Source organism: Argiope bruennichi, chromosome X1 (assembly GCF_947563725.1).
Source record: "Argiope bruennichi chromosome X1, qqArgBrue1.1, whole genome shotgun sequence".
Classification (NCBI taxonomy): Eukaryota; Metazoa; Arthropoda; class Arachnida; order Araneae; family Araneidae; genus Argiope; species Argiope bruennichi.
In genome coordinates, this window is record NC_079162.1 from 28,367,342 (window position 1) to 28,382,953 (window position 15,612).

At 27.3% G+C, this 15,612-nt stretch overlaps 1 protein-coding gene across 1 annotated transcript in view; it reads left to right on the forward strand.

The window, feature by feature from the left end:
- The first annotated feature begins 8,151 nt into the window (after positions 1 to 8,151).
- Positions 8,152 to 15,612, forward strand: part of LOC129958193 (protein kibra-like) — a 47,988-nt gene continuing 40,527 nt past the window's right edge. Inside the window, exon 1 of the mRNA XM_056070465.1 lies at positions 8,152 to 8,691. Within this exon, the coding sequence (XP_055926440.1) occupies positions 8,564 to 8,691 (128 nt within the window). The 5' untranslated portion in view covers positions 8,152 to 8,563. The remainder of the gene's footprint in view (positions 8,692 to 15,612) is intronic.

The following is a 15,612-nucleotide window of genomic DNA, read 5'->3' on the forward strand; positions in this document are numbered from 1 at the left end:
TCAGTTAATCAAAATGCAGCGTTTTGCTTTCTTTCTGTACTTTTTTTTTCACATATCGCTTCATCTTTTTATCTTACAATAAGTATTTCATGATTGGAGGCATTTTCATTCGGTTATTTCCTCAATACAAAAATTCCCAGAACATCGATATTTGCATGTGAAATAGTAAGTGAAGGAAAAGAATCTAAAATTAGAAAAGAAAATGACTAATTGTGTAATGAATTCAATTAGCAGGGAGGAAATGGCTGAAAATATTGAAAATAATATTGGATGCTATTTTATTATGTGTCAAAACTAGCGGGTGTGTTTTCCACGAAACTATATCGCATATTCTCCAATAAAGACATTGTCCCTCTTCTTCCTCATAAAATTTTGGACTTTGGGTAAGACTACGAATAATTCGCATAATATTGATGAATGGATAGTTTCGAAATATATATCTTTGGTGTGAATCTAGCATTGTTATTGAATCTATCGCGAAAATATGTATTGTGGAAGCCATTTTGTAGGCTGATTGACACCCAAAATTTGATACGAAACTACAGTTGCTGTTGCAAGATACATACCGAATTTAATTGATTTAAGTCGTTGTGTTTATGAACTATAGCGTTTACATACATACGAAAGTACAGACCAACAGACGGTCCACCATTTGACGGATTTGGTTGAAAAATTGATATGTATCTATATTTTAGATGTTAAATCTATGTACGAAATTTTATCTGCCTATATCTTAGCGTTCTGTAGTTTTCGAATTCATTTGTACTGAAACAGTTAGACAGACAGACTTCCTGAGAATGAATTCCGTTCAAAATTTGATATATATCACAAATTTGGTCATAATTCCATATACCAAATTTCAGCAGTCTATCTCAAATCATTTCTGAGTTATTGTGTTATCATGTTCACAGGCCGACTGACTGACAGATAGACATAATTACAAAAAATGCATTTTCCTCAGTCGGAGGAGGGGGGTGAAATGGGAAATGTCAAAATCTCTAGTTCTTATTTTTTGGTAATTACAATATTTCGCACACGATAAAATAAAAATAATATTGCTCGTGGTGATTCAAATAAAATTATCGAAGATTCAAATTGTGGCATTTTTTTAATTATTTTAATTTCCTGTTATTATAATACTAGTTTAAAGCATTAAAAAAAAAAGATTCGGTTTCTTATTTTACAATTTGGCTTCGAGTGCGGAATGCAGAGAATTGTGGCGAGAACCGCTTTTAGTAAAATTTCCTTAAAATTTGCTAGAAATTTCCGTTTCTCAAAAAATTATTATATTTATAAAACCTTTTTAATCCTTCCGGTGTTTATAATCGACAATGCATCTTAAAATAATAAAAAACTTATTAAAACCCCAATTTTTTTAAATATTTTGTTCCGAACGTAAACCTGAAACGAAACTGATTCTTAATATGAATAAGCTTGGATACACAGCCGACATAAGTTATATTTAAAAAAAATCACAATTTTTTTTCGATGTTCTCTAGAATTCCGTCTAGGCTCCAAGGCAGTCGCCTACTTTTTACTTTCTCGCATAACATAGAAAATATTGTACTGAAAATTATGACGAATCTCCAAGTTTCAGACCCCCCCCCTTAGTCGGAAAAAATACACTTTTGGTATTTTGTCCGTCAATCATTCTGTCTGTGAATGAACGCGATAACTGAAAACCGTTTTGATCTAGACCGGTGAAATTAAGTATACATGCTTCATACCAAAATTGAAGACTTCTATCAAATTTTGAGCAAAATCCTTTCAGAAGTCTGTCTCTCCCGCTGTACAAATATACATGATGATTACAAAACGAAGTGTGCTAAATAAATGAAATTCACCGATACACCGATTCAATACACCGATTTAATATTTATATTTCAGACACTTATCAAATTTTGAATCAAATTCATCTGGGGTGGAATGTGTGTCGGTCTGTCAGTATGTAAACGCAATAACTCCTATACGTAATGGCTTAAGCGTATCAAATTCAGTATGTGATTTTGTAACTAATATCGTAGTTCTGTGTCAAATTTTGGTTTCATGTGTTGAAAAAACGCGTCTAAAGCATAAATACGATTTTCGAGTATTATTAACCGCATGCCAGGAATAAATAGCCAAAACACTCGCCAAGCTTCACACGATAGATTCAGTAAAATTATAAATTCCCGCCTAAGATTAATATTTCGCAACTATTGTAAGAAATATCATATAAGACGTTCTCTGCCTTATCCAAAGTGCACAGGCTTGGGGAAATATATTTTAGAAAAGAGTACAGATAGCACCTATACACAAAATGATACGTAAAAAAGTAGTAATAAATGTATGATAATATGTTGCATTTAGTTTTTAATCACTTACAAGGAAGTGGAATTCAATATTTTTATTTTGATAACTTTTTCTCCAGTGTTCAATATTTCAAATGGTGTAATCCTTCCAACAAACTGGAAACCTACGGAATTTTTTTTTCGAACTATCAAAAATACAGATAACTAGTCTGTTACTGTAGCTATACAGAGGGTCCCTAAAAGGAGGGACAAGAATTTATTTTCCTAAATATTGCACCTATATATGTACTTACAATTATAGTTTCATTTAATAAGGTAGGCTATGTATGAAAATGCTTTAGCTTCTGTATAGTGGATGATAAAATATTACAAAAATTAAAATTTTAGGTAGATTCCATAGCGAAAAAAATGACAGTGTGTAATAAGTTTTTCTTATATTCATCTATGCACACGCGAAGTTTCACGTTTCTTACAAAATTTACTAGAAAGATTTGATTTTATGTAAGATTTTGGCGCTAAAATATTAGTTTCAACTTGGCAGTTTATTGTATTTGATATTTTCTTTCAAAAAATTCACTGGCACAGTTTCTTTGTTAAGAAACCAATAATTGTATAATGCCATACAGCATTGTTTAAAAATATTGCAAAAATTATATTGTAGATTCTATATTAAGCAACAGTGAAAAATATTGTGATGGCAAGGCTTTAAATTCTGCATTTAACAATGCAATACAGCATTTTACGATCTATTTTTATGAGTTTTACCTGAAATGATTAGGCAATTTGGTAACTTTTGTACATATCCTGGTTTTTATCCTTTGTCCAAGTTTTTAATGAAGTGACCTTGATAAAACTTTATTTTTCAATTAAAGCAATATAAATTAATGTTAATTCAAAAGAAAACCAACTATGTTTAGATTACAAAATATGTTGCTTTTGAACAATTTTCTATTCCAGCTTTTCTAAAATTATTGTGTTTAAACAAACTATTTGATAAGGAACCCATGCTTTACAAAGACCTACGTTTTTTTTCTTCTCTTTTTTCTATTGTTGAAATTTCAACGTTCGTAAACTAATCAAAGCAAAAAAAAAAAAAAAAAAAAAAGAGCATGGTTAAAGCTTTTGGTGAAATAATAACTATCTTACTAGTCCATATATTTAATAGCAATTTCTCTTTGTTTTCATATTATATTCTTAACACGATATTGTAAAAAACACCGTTAAATTAGAAAAACTATTCGAAATTATGTGTGGGTACAGATGATACTTCTTATTTAGTCGAATATTTTGGTACAATGATTTGCCGCCCGTGCTCAAAATCTTTTTCATCTAGAGGGTAAGACGTCGTTGATTAAACAGAAGACTCTTGGGTTCAAATCTTAAAATAAATTATATATGGTAAATGTAAAAGTAACTGACTTTGATTAAAAATAACTAAAAAATAATGGATGAAATTTAAATAAAATTATGACGATTATATAATTAAGCTCGCTAAGGGCCTTTAAGCAATGCACGATTCTTGTACCTTTTTTTCTCTTCAATAAATTCAAAACCAGATTTATAATTATTGATTTTAAGCTTATTAACTATATAAGTAGCTTAAGACAGCAAATTTGAGAAACTGTAACAATATTTTTTATTATTATTATTTTATGTTATTTTCAAGCCAATCGGTTTCAGTATCTTGCCTATAAGAAAATCAAAATAGAAATTTAAAAGCAATTCTAAATAAAATAGTAAAAATACGTTCAAACATTTAAATACATTTTAAATATTATTTTTATATAGAATCGGGCATTTCTTTTAATTCTGAAACAACGTATCTTTTTAATTTTGCGGAATTAAAAATAGTTTAATATAAAACTTTAAAAGGTAAATGGGGTCAATTCACGGTCACGTGTCAGGTACCAAACAAACCGCTTCTGTTCAATTTTCAACCGTTCTGCGCATGTCGTGATGTCTGCCGATAACGTTGACACTGTTTACATTGTTGTTGACATTGTTCAGTAAATATTAAGCTAGCCGATCAATTATTAAAAACTTCTGATTTTTTTTAAAGATATTATTTTGAATTATTTTCACCAAATTTTCTTAGTTATATATTTTTATTTCTTATATTAAAATTTTAATTAATATTTTCAATAGAATTATTGTTTATGCAAAATTAACTAACATCGCTTTTTAATTCGTCTGGTGCCGCTTTATTCTTTCCTTTCCCATATCCCCCCACCCCCATTTTTTCATCCGAAGGATACATTTTGACAAATGACTATAGCAGTGTTTTTGAAAAATTACATATGTTCTTTTTTACATATTATTTAAATAGTATTGAATGTTGAATTTTATGAATATAGTTCCCCCAGTTAGTTCTTTTTAAAAATAATTATTACTCTTAGATAAGTTAATATTTTAAAACTTACTAATGAAATTATTGTATTTTTTTTTCTTATGTAATTACTTTTATAAATATTGAGAGTTAGTTATTTGATGTTTTCAGTTTGCTTAAAAGAAAGAACATGAAACTCAAATTAGTATATATTGAATAAATTATGTTTACAATTTCAAATTAGGAAATATAAAAGGTATGGATACCTTTTTTTAAATCTATGCAACTTATGAATAAATAATTTCATTTTAATTTGTAGAAATCATTAAAGGAAAACAATCAAAATCAAGCTTTCATAATTTTTATTTACACATTACAAATATATATATATATATATATATATATATATATATATATAGAAAGAGAGAGAGATATATATAAAATATATGTGATAATTATTTGAAAAAATATGATCCAATGTATGTTTCAATGTACTCACTAATACAAAAAACTAAAAAAAAAAAACTAATAACTATTTATCAACATTTATTTTTCTAGACACTTGGAAATGACAAGAATGTCAATGTAAATGATGAAATCAATTTTTTTCAACAGAAACATCCTAGATACTAAAGAACAGTTTTTTTTATCACTAATAAAAACATAATGTTGAACAGTATACTTTTAAAGCTGAACATTTATGAAATTTTTTTAAATGCTAAAGTTACATTGATAAAAATTAAATTGAATGAATATCATAAAATAAAACAAAAACATATAATAGAGTAAATTTAATAAACAACAATAAGGTCATGATATATATACATATATATATAGAGAGAAGTTAAATATTATATAAAGAGGAGTTGAAAGAAACACTTTTATGCTTTCACAGAATTTTATAATTCAAAATTGATATGTTAAAGAAATAGAAAAAAAAAAGTAAAACATGCATGTAGCAATGAAGTTGGGAATAAAAATTATATAATAAATGCTGATATGGAAATTGATTTTCAATGAAAAGACCTTTATTTATTAAAACAGAAATCACTGAGGTGCACAGTGTTATAACAGGATATTATGATAACAGTGAATTTCAGTTTAAATACAATAAACTATTGACATTTCATTTTGAACAATAGAAAAGATGTTTGATATAAATTCACTTTGAATCCATCACAAATCTGCAAATGTAATTAGAAAGCTAGTAATATTCACTTCCACCTAAGTTTAGCATTATAGCAGTTGTTATTTTTGCAATAGGAGTTTGTTTACTTACGTTAATTAAATTTAGATAAGATTTTGTAAAAAAATGCAATGTAATACTCATGTAAACATTTTAAAACCTTCTAAGCATATTCAAAATTATCAGAAATTTCATCAAATGTGAATGAAGTAAATTAGAATTGCACTCATGATTTTGTTTGATTGTTTTTGGTGGCAAATCGCTTACCGATTTCTTTTCTTCGAAGAGTTTTTCTAACAAATTACTGGAACAGCTATATTTAATAAATAGACACAAACTGAAGGAATTCTTCAAAATGATCGGAGCATATCATTGACTTCGAAGGCTTGAAAAAATCTATACCAAAGCTATCAACCCAAGTCAGGTTTGTTGAAAGGAAAATAAAAAAACATTTTATCATGACAGTCACTCTTGTATTTCGCATTAAAGCATGCATCTATCAGCACACCAGTATTTCCTCTGTTAACACATAATAAGAGGAAACAAAATGACTCAAAAATTATAACTTCAAATGTAAACAAAAAATCCGCTTCATACTTGGCGGAGAACGTTAATGGCAGACTGATCGACGAGATCGGCGCGGATGAAACTTAAATGCCATGCGCAAGAGGTACATGACATGTGACTTTTACGTCACATGAATTGACCCCATTGGGAATGTTGTTTGAATAATGTTCAAATTTTAAACAATACTTAATTTGAATTATTTGGTATTTTAAATTAAATGGGAGAAAAATATTAAATTATTCTGAAAATTCCTCAAAATAAAAATAAATAAATAAAAATAAAAGATTGTTGAGTCCTCGGAAACCCTAAGCTTTCCTTATCTACTTTGTCTACCTCCTGCATCTACTTTGCTAATTTAATATCCGGTTTTGTAAATTATTACATTACGATCAACTGAAAGGAAAAAAAGGAAAAAGTTCACAAATGTAAAAGATCATTTCAGCCTCATCAAAGCGTTACAGTAGGCTCCCGATTATCCGCGCCTGTCGCACTAAGGTGTTTTTTTTTTTTTTTTTTTTTTTCTTCTATTCAAAGAGAAAATGCTTCCAAAGCAAGAAGCAAACACAAATGACTGATTTCTTCAAAAAGTTGTAGTTTTACAGTTATGCTTTTGTAATTACATAATACATTACAGTATTAAAACAGTACATATGTATTAATTTTTCTGTGTATCCTTGACGCCTCTCGTAAGTACACAGCACTTTTCTGTTTTCATTAACAAAATGCATTTTAGGTTAGTTTTGTGTGATATACTAAAATATTAAGCTTTAGTTAAACATTTCCTGCTGTTTATTTTACGTGTAATTGTACATAAAACGATTTTTCAAAGTTGGAATGACTGTTTTCTCTTTTGCTATACCCGTTTTTAGCTTTTTTCGGATTATCCGTGAGTTTTGTTATCCACGGTGGCCGCGCCACCCAATTCCGCGGATAATCGGGAGTGTACTGTATATCAAATTAGTGCTATTTCCTTCACTTTTGATAAGACACCGAAACTTAGGATAAAGTCCACTCTAGCAAATAATGCAAATGGTGAATAAGAAGATATGTTGTTGCTTCATCGCGATGTTTTGATAATAAATAGAAAGTACGATTTAGTGAAACTCACAGAAATATTTTTGAACTGGAGTAATCTTTATAAACTATTTGTTCCCCATTCGAATTAGGTTCCCATTTCATAACATACTTGATTAGATACTGAGTAATTGCAGATTAAATTTTAGTGTTTTCCACACCTTTTCTTAATAGAAAAGAAATGATTCATGTAGTATCATTTTTAAATAAAATGGAGTCTACATTTTAGATATAATTCAATGTCTGAAAATCAGGACTTTCTATAATTTGATCAGAAAACTGATTCTTTTCACTCCGTTAAGACTAAAATAGACAATACGAAAGTCAAGATGATTTAAAAAATCCAGCTTTACTTAAAATTCAATTCGCATCTTAATAATAATCAATTAATTAGATTCTTGTTTCGTGTGTTACATCCTTTTTACGGAAATGCATTCTATTTACATATAAAATTAATCTTCATTTATCTTCCTTACTCTTTCTGTTTCAATATGGAGTACGTAAAAAAGGTGTCTTGTCTGTATTTTTCTACGAAACAACCTTTATTAGCAAATATATATAAAAAATAATTCATATATTTTCTTGTTTTAATTTGAATGCCATTTTGAAATACTTGCTATTTGCTTTCCTATATTTTAGCAATTTTTTTTATGGTTTCATCAGTGGCAACAGTCCTAACGGAAATGACATCTATACGTGCTGTAGTATCTGAGAAGTGTATTTATTTACTACTCTCGAATTTTAAGTCATATGTTGAACTCACGTAAAATCTGAAGTGTCCTGTGTGGTATTAATTTTTTTCAGTGATCACTTAGAAGACGAGATGTGTTTTAGATAACAGTAAAAGTAGTAATATACATTTTACATTTGATAACTGGGAAAATACTACATTCCTTTCTCTTAATACCCATTTGTTATTGGTTCAAGTATAGCCACCGGCACTAAATTCTGATTGGCTGAAAGCATGGTGGAGAGCAAAAAGTCAGATGATTGTACGATGACGTCACTGGACGTGTAATTCCTATGTTAATGAGGTATTCAAGATGGAGTTCTTTAATATAGTCTAGCTAATGTCGAGGAGAAAGCATTTAAGTCAGTTTTGGATTATCTGTGCAAAAGATGCCGAAAAGACGAAATGGAGAAATTCCTCTTCCAGACGGATGGGATGTGGGTCAAGATTTTGATGGAAAAATTTATTTTATAGATCATATAAATAAGAAAACAACATGGATTGATCCTCGCGACAGGTAAGTCAATGATAACTCTACGGCTGGAATGTGCGCCCAAGTGGGCCTCATCGGCTATAGATGCTTTGGTATTTCTCATCTTTAATAGCATTTTAAAGTTTTTGATAAGTAATCAATGATACAGAGTGTAAGAGTGATGCTTGTGTTTTGCATTGCCAATGTTGTATATATCATTGTTAACCTTTACAAATGAAAAATATTGCCGCATACCTGATGATGGGAATTCTCAGAGGGGTAGGGAGAGAGAGGTTACTTTGCTTTTTAATTGACTGTCGGGTTTCGCATTCCTACGGAATGTTTAAATGACCGTGTTTTCTTTGCCTTAATTCTTCGTTGTGTATAACATGAACTCTCACGTGAATGTCATTTTGGTATTTGTACTCGTTGATTCATAAATGACAATCTAATATTGTTTATGTATTTCATCGTGTGTAAACTTCACTTTCGAAATCCATTAATTCTTTACAAGTCACCAGCACCGTCACATGTGGTTTTACAGAATAATGGGGGGGAAAAAAGCAATTCATACAATAGTAGTTTATTTTCTTAGATGCTTTTTTATTTTTTTGAGACAGTTTAGTTGATTTGATTGTGATTAATTCCTTATATTTCCGTGAATATGATATTCATATGCTTTACTCAGAACTTTACCATAATATTCCCGCCTTCGTTTTAAAATGTATGAACTGTCACAAACGTTCTCCAAATACAGAATCTGTCAGTCTCTAGTGTAAGACTAATTTTATTAATGATCAAAGGTCTTTTTTCCCCCTTTTACTTTCAATTTGACTAGTAGAGATAAAACTAACTTGTTTATATTTATTCTTTTCAAAAATTTTTGAATTATAACATGAAATGCAAGAGTTTTAAAAATAATATTGGTGTATGTATTATTGGCATTTCTTGAAATATACTGTTATAAAGGTACTTCTAGAAGTTATAAAGCTGTAGATTTGTACTAAATACCTTTTTTGGACAACTCATGTTATTATCACTGATCAAAATTGAGGATGTGATTTTTAAATTTAATTTGGATGTCTAGTGTTTTTGTTTTATTTAAAAGGATTCTCAACTTCATATAATTTTTTGTTCATTTGGAAGCTCTTTGTGTTTATAATTTGGGTGAAATTTGATTGAGAGATGTTCTTTGTCGGATCTTAGACCTTCAGTGATATTTTTCTTTTTGTGATCATTATTTCAGAATCAAATTCTTTCCAATAAAAAACAAACAAACAAACATTCAGAACCTAGTCCTGTAAGTGTAGTTTTAATGTCTTTTTTTATGAAAGTTTTTTTTAGCATAGAAGCATGTTAATCAGCTTGTCATTGTATAAATTTCTTGAATTATTTGTAGAACATTTAATAATTGTAAATTTAATAAATGAATTAAAAATTCTTTGTTGTCTACATAAGTTGTCTTATTTTGAATAAGAATATTTAGAATACTTGGTAAATAGATTTAAGTTTGATGTTTTACTGAATTAAAATAATTATTTCCAGGATATGTCTTATTAAATTTACTTTTAGTTATAGTGATTTATTCTGTTAACTGGTAGAAAATGGTTTGATTCTATATGCTTCTATTAAATAGCATATCATCTTGTATTTGAATTCCATCTTTACTGCCTAAACTTGTTAAAAAATATTTTAGAATTTATCTAAACCATCTGTATTCAAGAAAGAAAGTTCCTTTTTGATTTATATATATTAATCAGTTATTCTTTCTCATGTTGAGTTTTGCATCTGATGCAAAAGAGTCCAATTAATTGCAAAAAGTGCTTCACTGATTATGATGCCATATATTTTTATGACTCGCAATCCTTAACCTTTTTACTGTTAATTATTTTCCATTTCATTTGCTTTAGGATTTTATTTTGTATTGAGTCATGTTTTAAATTAATCTCATATTCTTGGACATATTTAAAAATGTGAAATTTAATGACTTCAGATTTTAATAATTTCATTTGTTTAATGAATAATGACCACAATCTGCCTTTTTGAGATTATATTCAATTTTGCAATACATCATTTAAGTTTTCTTTATATTAAGTTCATACTGTAAGTAGTAGCAGACAATGAAATGGGGGATTTTATTGAAAACTTTTAAATTGCAGTATTAATAAGTTAAAAAAAAAAACTTTGAAATTTATTATTACCAAAAAATGATCGATTGTATTAGGTACTGCAATAGTTCCATAATTTTTAGATTCATTCATATTGTTTATATCATGTTTTTAGATTTTTTAATACATTAATGATTCCAAGTTTATAAAAAAATTTTTACTGGGGCTTTTTATTAATACTTATTCTTCCCATCCTTAGTTTCTACAAATACAAGTTAATAAAGATTCAAGGGGAATATGGATGTTATTTTTAGTGCTTCAATAAATTTTTATTGATAATTTGCTTTCTGGCAGATAATACATAATCAATTATATTTTGTAAATATGTCTGCATTGTTCAAACAGATCATAAGTTAATATTTGATTCTTTAGAGAATTTGATTTTCTTGGGGGAAAAGGGAAACAAATTTTTTTCTGTGATTTACTACTCTTTACTAGTTTATTCTGTGCTCATAACTTTGAAATTTTTAAGAAATTTTATTCCTGTTTGTTAATTTTATATAAAAATAAGCATATTTTACTTTTGTCGCAATAAGCTCTATCACCTTTATTTACTTTACTATAATAAATGCATTGTTAGTGTGGGTTTAACAAAATGAAAAACTATTATTTGTCTATGAACTTTATATAATAAATATACATATTAAGGAATATTGCAAGATGTCGTGGTTTATTTATACTGATGGAAGAAAGATAGATTCAGCTTGTGAAAATTGTGTTGATTGGACTTAAGAACGTGATGCTGTTGAGTTGGTTACATCCCCCCTTCACCCCTTCCCTCCGATTTCTTCCCAAAAGTGCCAGACTTAAAATTTTTTCCTTCAAACTTTTAGTTTAATAGAGAAAAAAAAATCTTAAAATTATGAATGAGAAAATGAATTAAATTTTCATTGAACTGTAATCTACCAAATAAAGAATGAAATAAATAATAACTATACATATGTACATTACCATATATGTTTCATTACCATTTAATTTTTAAAAAAATTTTTTTATGGTGAATGTCTTGTTAATAATATTTTGAGAAAACCGTGTTAGTTGATTATGCAACTATTCATTTCTGTTTAAATGTGTAATGTTTTTATATTTGGTTTTTAGCATTGCATTTTATTTTAATCATTATTAATTGGTACAGTTTATGCATTTAATAGTGCATGAAACTGTAAATCTGTATATAATTGAGGAAAAGGTTTAATACTCTTGTGTAATTCACATTTGGTTTGTTATAAATTTCTTTAATATTAGACATCTCCTCACTTCTATAATATGTTAATTTAAAATATAATTCAAATGGGAACTTCATATCTAATGTTTACCTTGGCCTGCATAATTTTTTTTTTTTTTTTTTGTATATTTTATGAAAAGTATCGTCCAATATATTTATTTTTAGTAAATCATTTTGATTATTATGTAAAACTTGAATACAATTTTAAAAATTTGAGGAAGCTATTTATTAATATCTTTTGTACTAATATTGCATGTTATGGCTTTGTATCAGTTTTGAATTTTTCAATAAAAAAACATTACAAGATTTAAAATTTTCTGCTGCGCTTATATGCTTGTTAAATGCTACAATACTTATTTGTAAACAGATAAAAAATGAATCTGAAGGAAATGTGAATAAATAAGAAAAGATTTAAAAATTGCTTATTTTGAGTAATTATCATGTAGAAATAGTTAAACTTTTTCTTATGATGCTTAAAATTTGTAATCTGATCAGTTTTACTTATGCTGCATGTAATTCAATTTCTATACATAACAAATGTGAAAGAACATTTTGCTATAGATTTGTTCAGTTAAAATTTTATAAGTTTTTTTTGTTATAACTATCTATAAAAGGAAATTATCTTCATTAAAATGAAATAGACAGTAAAAATTAATTACTGCGAAATTTTGTCTGGTGAATTTGTTTTCTAAAATTTAGGAATGTATATTGGCATCTTCCTCTTGCAATTCAAATTGCCTTTCTACCATTTTTGTGCATTTCATTAGAAAAAATAAGCAACAAAGTTTAAAGAATTTCTTGAAATAAGCATTTTTGCTGGTAAATTCAGTGTATATTCAAGCTTTACATTTTTGTTATTTGTGTCTCTCGAAAGCAGATTTCTAGTATTTAAATTTATCTGAAACTGTAATTTTCATTTGTTTTTTTTCTGCATCTTTGTCAGTGTTTGCAATTGTACATTGATATCAGCATTGTGATTCAAAGTATGATAATTTTCTATGACTAACCATATGAATATAATGTATATTAAGTCGTGATATCGTGACTATTTAACATATCTTGATAAATCTTCAAGCAGAAGAGATTAATTTTGTGCAATGTGTCTTAACTGGTTGAAGGCTAGTTTTTGATTGCATGACTGAAAATGCATTTATTTAACCTCTTATATCAATTGTCATTTATTTAAATTTACTTTATTTAACTGCATAGCTCCATAATTATAAAATCAGTTTATAAGGTACACCAGTAATTGAAAGAATTAAGTTTTGGTATTTATGCATTTTGCTTGAAAATATCTATAATATTCATCAGTATACGTTTGAATTTTTTTTTTTTTTCAAATTGTGATAAAGTTTAAAATATATTCTCAATAATATTTAAAATATATTCTTTTTTTTTTTTTCACACAAGTTTGCTGTCTTGTATTTTCATAGAATTTGTTTTCTTAATTCTTTAAAGTATAAATTCTAAATTTAAACCATCAACACACACATAAGACAACTCTTTTTGAGCTTATCCTTTTTCCTTTGTTTAGAAATTCTAGGAATTTATAAAAGTTTACATCTGTTGCTTCTTGTACTTTCTTAGAGCAATTAGAAGATGAAGATAAGAATAGATGAAATTGATGAATGTATCTTATTTTTGCCAGAGGTTTGTGGCATGTGCTAACATCTCGAATTCATTTAATATTATGCCTGTGACAGCGTATGAACAGGAGAAGCTAAGATTCAGAAACCTTCTTGAAAGTGTCCCTTCTCATTATGAGAATGCCTATGGTTTGAATTCATCGGATATTGATGAAAATTTAGAAAGCGATTATGATGTGGAATCGGAACAAGAGTGCAGATTTTGAACACTCTAGGAAATTTGATTGAAAATCTTTATATAAAATGCATTATCTTATAATGTAGATTGTCTTGAAATTTATGTTAATTCATTTTAGTATAAATGAGAAATGATAAAATTGTTTAATTATACATATAATTAAAGTCAAGTGATGAATTCAAAGTTGGAGCTTCAAGTTTAAGCTTCTTTTTTCCAAAAGATATCAAGTGTAAATTATATGTAAAAATATAGATTATTCTTTCAATGTTTCTTTTACAGAAAAAACCCCACTTACTCTAAAAATGATTTTATATGAATGGGTGAGTGTAAAAAAAAAAAAAAAAAAAAAAAAAAAAAGATTCATAAAAAGTATGGGAAATAAACGAACTATATTCAAACTTAGTTTCACTTATTAAAATTACTTATTTGAGTATTAAATAGAATATATTTGCTTGAAAAAATATTTATATACGGATTGTGCTTATTTTTTATACAAATAGCTAATAAAATAAAGCCTGACGATTGACAATTTGGAACAAGACAATTGAAAACTGGCTGACAATTTGGAATCCAAATGACCCCAAGTCTTAAAAAAAAGAAAAAAGTTGTGTGTGTCCTGAAGGGTGGCAGAAGTTATTAAAATCATTTTTATAATAATCTGTATTGGGCTTCTTGATATTTTATTGAAGGTTTTTATATTTTTTGAAAAAAAAATTGAGTAACTGAAGCAATTTAAAATTTGTCACATAATTTGAATTATATGTAGTTGTATAAGGCATATGAAGTTACATCATAATACTGATTTTCTGTTTTATCCCAGAGAAAATATTCCTTATTCAGCAGTATGCAAGGAAAGAAATAATATCAGTATATTTTTTCTTTGGCTTAACTTTTTTTTTTATCATTCTTTTACTTTTTTTTTGTTATTTTGTTCTAAACTTAAGCCTGTTTCTTAATCTTGCAGTGTACCAAATTAAAGTTCTATTTGCAAAATTTTCAGGAACTATATGATGTTTTTGAGTAAATTAAATTGAAATTTTCTATTATGCAGGTTTACCAAGTACAAATATTTTAAGACAGTTGATTTTTCACTTTCAAAATATCAAAATCCTTAATGCAATTGGACTAGCTTTCAGTTTTAAATATGTTTGTTACTTTTTTAAAAATAAGTTTTTAAATTGTATAATAATCGCATATTATTTGATTTTTAATGCTGCATAAATTTATAAACTGCTCTTAGGTTTTTTTTTTTTTTTTAATCTTGTTATGAGATGTTATCTTGCCTTTTGAGTTATTAAATGACGTTCTTGACTGATTTAAATAATAGCATTTTTACTTGATTGGAAAAAATAAGTTTTTAAAAATTTATTTGAAAGTTATTTAGAAATAATAAAACTTGTTTTTAAACTTATCTGCAGGCTTTAAATTTTACATCAATTTCTAATTATTTGTTAAATCTTGAGTGTTTTTTTGTGGTATATGTACAGATTTAAAAAGTTGTTTATAAACTTTTTTTTTTTTTATTCCATTAGGTTGGGTGAATTGTACACTGAATATTAATGAAAGGGATGATTTAAATTTGTATTTTATACACCTAAATAAGGAAGAAACTAATAGGGGAGGGAAAGGAACTTGCAAAAAAAAAAAAAAAAAGATTTTTCTGTATACTAACAAAGAAGTAATGACTTTGTATTCAAAAAGTTGTAACATTTCATCAAAATTTATTAAATGAACAAATTCATTTATATT